Genomic DNA, 5,502 nt, shown 5'->3' on the forward strand with positions numbered 1-5,502 from the left:
GTGGGTCTCGAACCCGCGGGCTCAGGCAATCCACTCACCTCAGTCTCCCAAAGGCACGGGATTATAGGCTGAGCCACCGAGCCGGCTCATTCTGCCTTCTACTGACTGCTAGCACCCAACTCCCTGCTCTGACCATAGAGGTCTTGATGGAGGGAGAGGAGCAGAGGCCTGAGATGCCTGAGCCAGACTCTGGGACAATCACTCCCCTGGGCTTTGTTTTTCCCCATCAGAGCATGGTTCTAGCCAGGCAGAGCTGTCACCTGCTGTGTGACTTTAGATGAGTTACTGGCCTTCTCTGATCCTGAGCTCCCTGCTCTACACAAAAGCCCCAGACCTGGGGATCCCAGGCCAATGTCACTGGGGTCCACCTTACCTTTGGGACCGGACACCCGGCAGGGCTGGGGGGTGGAGCAGCAGCAGGGGGGTGGTGGGCGGTCCCCAAGGGCCCCACCATCCAGGGCAGAGGTGAGCAGATCCAAGGGGCCAGGGTGCAGGCGGAAGGCCTGAAGCTCCTGTGCCAAGAGGCTGAAGCGCTCTGTTTGGCTGCGGCACTGCTCCTCGAGCTCTCGAACCCGGGCCTGGGCCAAGACCCACCATGAGCCACCAGGCCCAGCAAAGCTGCCCAATGCCAGCCTGTGCCATCTCCACGCAGCCCCACACTGGGCTTCGGATCACATCCACCCAGCCCAGGCCTGGGCACCAGCCTTGGCCCGGCCTTCCCTGTGCCCTTAACACATCCAAGCTGAGGGTGGAGTCTTGGGCTGTGTCCTAGGACATCCTCACCCGGCCCCTCCTGAGCAAAGGTGGGGCCTGCCACACACTCACCAACTCTCACGCCCAGGCGGTAGCACTTCTGCTTCTAGCTGCTTTCTAGGACAAAAGGAACCCTACCCACCCCGCTGCCACCATCACCACCAGCATCACCTCGGGAGTTTTTTCAGCTCCATCATTCATCACCCTCCCACCACCAGCACCCAAATCCCTGCCCTCGGAGAGGTGGGCGAGAGATTCCACTAGGAAGCCAGGAACACTTGTGACAGGAATGGCCCATGATATGGGGACTCTCCCCGGCCAACATCATGGGGCTCATGAGTTAGACTGGTAATGAGCTTCTTCATGGTCTGGGTATCTAGAGACAGAAGGCCCCATATCTGCCAGGATCATGGCAAGCCTGGGATGAGGGGACAGTCCACATGTCTCGTAGGAATCCCAGCCCACTTATGGCTTCTCATCTGCTCCCAGTGACACCCACTTCTATTGGGCATGAGGGCTGGAACCTCTTGAGTCATGAGTTGCAGCTCAGCCAACCCCAAGAGGTGTCAGAGGGGTGCCCCAGGGAGGTGGAGGGGGGAGAATGTGACTGTACCTGCATGGAATCCAAGGTAGACTGAGGCAGAAAAGGAAAGCACAGGGAAGAGGTTAAAGCCCTTAGCACTGTAGGTCATTAACCCAGAGAAGGAGAATGAGAGGAGGGCCTAAGGAGACACCATCCAGTCAGCTCCCTGGACTGACTGAGTTGCTAAATGGAAGGGTATTTCAGGGTGAAGTCAGCCTCTGGGGGTGGGTGGCGATGGGAGACTGCTGCCACCAGACTCAGGAGCCCCCTGCCCAGTCATGCCCCAGCCTGAGAAATAGGGCAATGGTGGAGAGGTTTTCCCCAGGCCCGGGAGCGTTTAAGGTCGCCTCCAGCACCTCCTGCAATGCCCCCCAACCCCCGCAGGCACACACATTCTAGCTCTGTCTGAAGTTCCCCTGCCTTCTTGCAAGGTGGTGGAGCTGGGGGCCACATCCAGGGACCCTACCTCCAGCAGCTGCACGGCCCCTTCATGTTCACGCTTGGCTTCTGCCTGGGCCTACAGGTGGGAGGAGGCAAAATGCTGGAGGGGAAGGATGAGGACTGGGGATAGGAGGGTAGGAAGGACAGAGGCAGGGAAACGGGGAGAAGGAAAAGGGCTGGGAGACAAGGGAAGGGGGGTGGGAAGGGCAGGCTGGAGGGTTGCTCCCTCCCAAACTCCCACCGTGACCAGAAGACAGAGGGGTCAAGGAGCGGTGAGGCCCGACACTACTTCTGTCTTCCTGGAACTGCCACCTCCTGGTTTCCTTTTGCCTCTCTGGATGCCCTTCTCACCCACTTTTGTCTGCTCCTTGTCTCCCCCCACCCACTCTCTGTCCAGGGCACAGAGTCACTCTCTATCACCTAGGCTGGAGTGCAGTGGCAAGATCATAGCTTACTGCAGCCTCAAACTCCTGGGCTCAAGCAGTCCTCCTGCCTCAGCCTCTCAAGTAGCTGGGACTACAGGGGTACTCCACAATGCCTGGCTAATTTTTTTTTATTTTTTGTCGAGATGAAGTCTCGCTATGTTGCCCAGGCTGGTCTTGAACTCCTGGCCTCAAGCGACCCTCCCTCCTTGCCTCCCAAAGCACTGGGATTACAGAGTTGAGCCACCATGCCCAACCCTTCCCTCCCTTTTGAATATTAGGGTGCCCTTGGACACAGTGCTGGGCACATTTTATATTCTCTACTCTCTCCCAAAGGGTCCCATCTAGTCACACAACTCAACACATCGATGGCTCCCAAGAACAGCTTGCCCATAACCCCAGACTCTCATGTCCAGCTGTCTGGGGATGCCCCCATCTTGACTATTTAACACACAACCCACACTGGGCCAAAACAGAACTCAGAACTCAGGAGCCCCGACCTCTCAGCTCTGTTGTCCGTTCATCCCTCACCTCCTGGGGTGTGAAAACTCCCACCCTCCACCAGGGTTTATACAGTAAATGGGTGGCCGAGAAGGGATTCAGCTGGAATCCCACAGCGAGCCTTGTCAATTCTATTTCCAAATCTAATCCAAATCCATGCACTTGATTCCACCTCCCCTGACAGCACCTTCATCCAGACAACCTCTGTCTCCCTGGGCCACTGCCCAGCTCTTGCTCCTGGCCTTCTCCCACAGACCACCCTCCACAATGCCACCCATGCGATCTTGTAAAACTACAACCACACGTGTTACTCCCCTTAGGACCTTCCAACAGCTTCCAACCACTCGTAGAGCAAAATATTCCAACTCTTCCCAAGACCCCGCAGGACCTGGCTCTTGCCTACTCCCGCTTCTCTGCCCCTCCCTTGCTGTACTCTAGCCACACTGGTCTTGGGTCCATCCAGCTCTTCCCTGCCACAGATCATGCGCACATCGGTTCCCCCTATGTGGCAAGCTCACCTGTCACCTCCTCAGGGAGGCCCTCCCTGATGACCTCTCAAGCGGCTCCTCACCCTATCCCAGTCACTCTGCCACATCACCCCATTCATCCTTCCACCTCCCCCCACTGTGCTGGTCAGTGTCTGAAATCACCTCACCCGTGGATCTGCTTATTTGCTGATTGGCCGGGGACCTGGTCTTTGTTCACCGCGGTCTCCCCATGCCTAGCACTGTGCCTGGCATACAGTAAATGCTTGTTGGACAAGTGGATGGCGAGGCTGGTGTCCAGCAGCCTACCAGCCTTCCCTCACGCCTGCCCCCACCTGCTGCAGCCTCCGGACCTCCTCCTGCTTCTCCCGCAGGCTGAGCCGAGCCTGCTCATGTTCCACCTCCAGCTGCTGCCGCCGCTGGGCCACCTCCCGCATATGCTGGAACGCAAGACCCGAGTCAAGGCCAGGGGCCCCCACCCTGCCATTTCTATAGAAGAGCTGAGATGAGGGAGCCTCAGATACCATCTACTCCAAATACCCTCTGTTGAAAGGAAACTGAGGCTGGAGGAGGTAAGGGGCTGGTGGCACCAGGACGAGGTTCAGACCCCAGCACCCCACACAGAGTGTGTTCAACTGCCCACTTTCTCCCCGTGCCAGGACCCAACACCCTGCCCCACGGGCAGGCCCTCTCACCTTCAGCACCTGCTCCAGGCTCTCCAGCTTGCTCCGCAGGCCCTGGCTCTGGCGAAGGGCTGAATCCCTCTCCTGCGTCACCCCCAGGAGCTGGCCCCTCAGCTCCGCATTCTCCCACTCCACCTGGCAAGGGGGCAGCAGCGGAGAGCTGGGTGTGTGAGCCTTGTCCCACCAGCTCCCTCACCCGGGGAACAGTGTCTAGCCCGTGGGGTGGAGGAGAAAGCCCCCTGCCCAGAGAGCAGGCCCTCGCAGGAGCACAGGCCTCTACCACACCTGGGCAGAGCTGGTACCTGCTCCTTCTCCGTGGCTCTCCCACTGAGCCGAGAGTTCTCCTCCACCAGGCGGGCATTCTCATTCTGGGCTTCTTTCAGCTGCAGTTCCTGCGAGGGGCACAGGAGCTCTGGGAAGAGGCCCAGCAGGGCAACCACATTCCTCCTTTCCCCACACAGAGGACCCTGGCCTCCTCCCAGGCAAGGCTGTCTTCCTCTACCTGGCACCTGCATCAGGCAGGAAAGGAAAGCACCTAGGAGCAGGAGGGAAAGTGTGCTCTTGAGGGCAGGAGGGAGAAAGCTAGGGCTGAGAGGGAGCCCACCACCTGGCTGGCCTGAGCAACAGGAGGAGTTGGCTTCCGGGCGACCCTCAAGAGCTCACCAGCTCCTCATATCGCCTCTGCTTTTTCCGGGCTTCCTGCTCCAAGTTCTCGCATTTCTTCCGCTTCTTACTGAGCTCCAATTCCTGTGGGGTCAGAACCAAGGGCTCCTCGTGTGGAAGGCAGATGTGCCCACAGCAGGTCACCTCCAGCCCTTGACCTAGGACTTACCAGTTGCTGCACCCTCTGCTGTTTCTCTGGCTCCCCTAGGACCACAGGTGGGTTGTTCACATCCTCCTGGGGCGTGGCCTAGAAATACATGAGAAAGGGGGCTGGCACCTGAGGACAGGACCCCAGGGCAGCCTGCTCCAGGACAGGTTCCCACCCCCATCACTCAGCCAGCAATGAGATTCCTGCCTGGGAAGGGGGTCAGGGGTACTATCTGCCCACCCCCTCCCATCACCTCCAGTTGATGTGGAAGTACAGAGGCTGCACCCCTGTGTCCGGGAGCCATAAGTGCTTTGAGATCCTGGGACCCACGTGTGCCCTGGGAGATGGGTCTTTTATCCAGGCCAAAGCATTCCCTTTTTAGCTTCCAGCAACAGCCCTGCTCTGCACTCAATAACTGTCCTGGGTGTCCTTCAGCGACTGGCAGAGAATTAGGAGGCTGCTGGGGCCCCTGGGGATGTGTGTTCCCAGAGCTAGGGGTTCTGGATCATCCAAATCTGGGCTTGGCCTAGAGCAGCGCAAGCCTGGCCAGACCCTTCTCCAGGCTTCCCTCAAGCCACCCTAAGGCACCTTCCATGTACCCCTGCAAATTTTGGGGGAGGACAGGTCTTGCTGGGAGGGGCATCTCCCTCCCTGGGCCAGCCAGAAGCATCCCCCGCCCACAGGCCTTGGTCACTATCGGGTCCCGCCTCCCATGCCTATTCCCAGAAGGAGGGCAGACCCAGTGACTGTCCACATAGAATGATGGAGAGAAGCCAGACCCCTAAGTTCTGGGGGGTGCGGAATGGGTCCCCGGCCCTCGGGA

The 5,502-nt window shown here is 58.9% G+C and overlaps 1 protein-coding gene across 1 annotated transcript in view; it reads right to left on the bottom strand.

Annotated features, from left to right (window-relative positions):
- Positions 1-5,502, bottom strand: part of LOC103260047 (peripheral-type benzodiazepine receptor-associated protein 1-like) — a gene marked incomplete at its 3' end in the record, with an annotated part of 12,473 nt that overhangs the window by 2,513 nt on the left and 4,458 nt on the right. Inside the window, exons 6-13 of the mRNA XM_008057685.2 lie at positions 4,701-4,778; positions 4,532-4,615; positions 4,171-4,260; positions 3,881-4,003; positions 3,521-3,625; positions 1,803-1,853; positions 1,367-1,387; positions 374-578 (exon numbers count right to left, since the gene is read on the bottom strand). Of these exons, the coding sequence (XP_008055876.1) occupies positions 374-578; positions 1,367-1,387; positions 1,803-1,853; positions 3,521-3,625; positions 3,881-4,003; positions 4,171-4,260; positions 4,532-4,615; positions 4,701-4,778 (757 nt within the window). The remainder of the gene's footprint in view (positions 1-373; positions 579-1,366; positions 1,388-1,802; positions 1,854-3,520; positions 3,626-3,880; positions 4,004-4,170; positions 4,261-4,531; positions 4,616-4,700; positions 4,779-5,502) is intronic.

The sequence above is a fragment of the Carlito syrichta genome, unplaced genomic scaffold, assembly GCF_000164805.1.
Source record: "Carlito syrichta isolate Samal-C Ts95f unplaced genomic scaffold, Tarsius_syrichta-2.0.1 Scaffold303105, whole genome shotgun sequence".
NCBI lineage: Eukaryota > Metazoa > Chordata > Mammalia > Primates > Tarsiidae > Carlito > Carlito syrichta.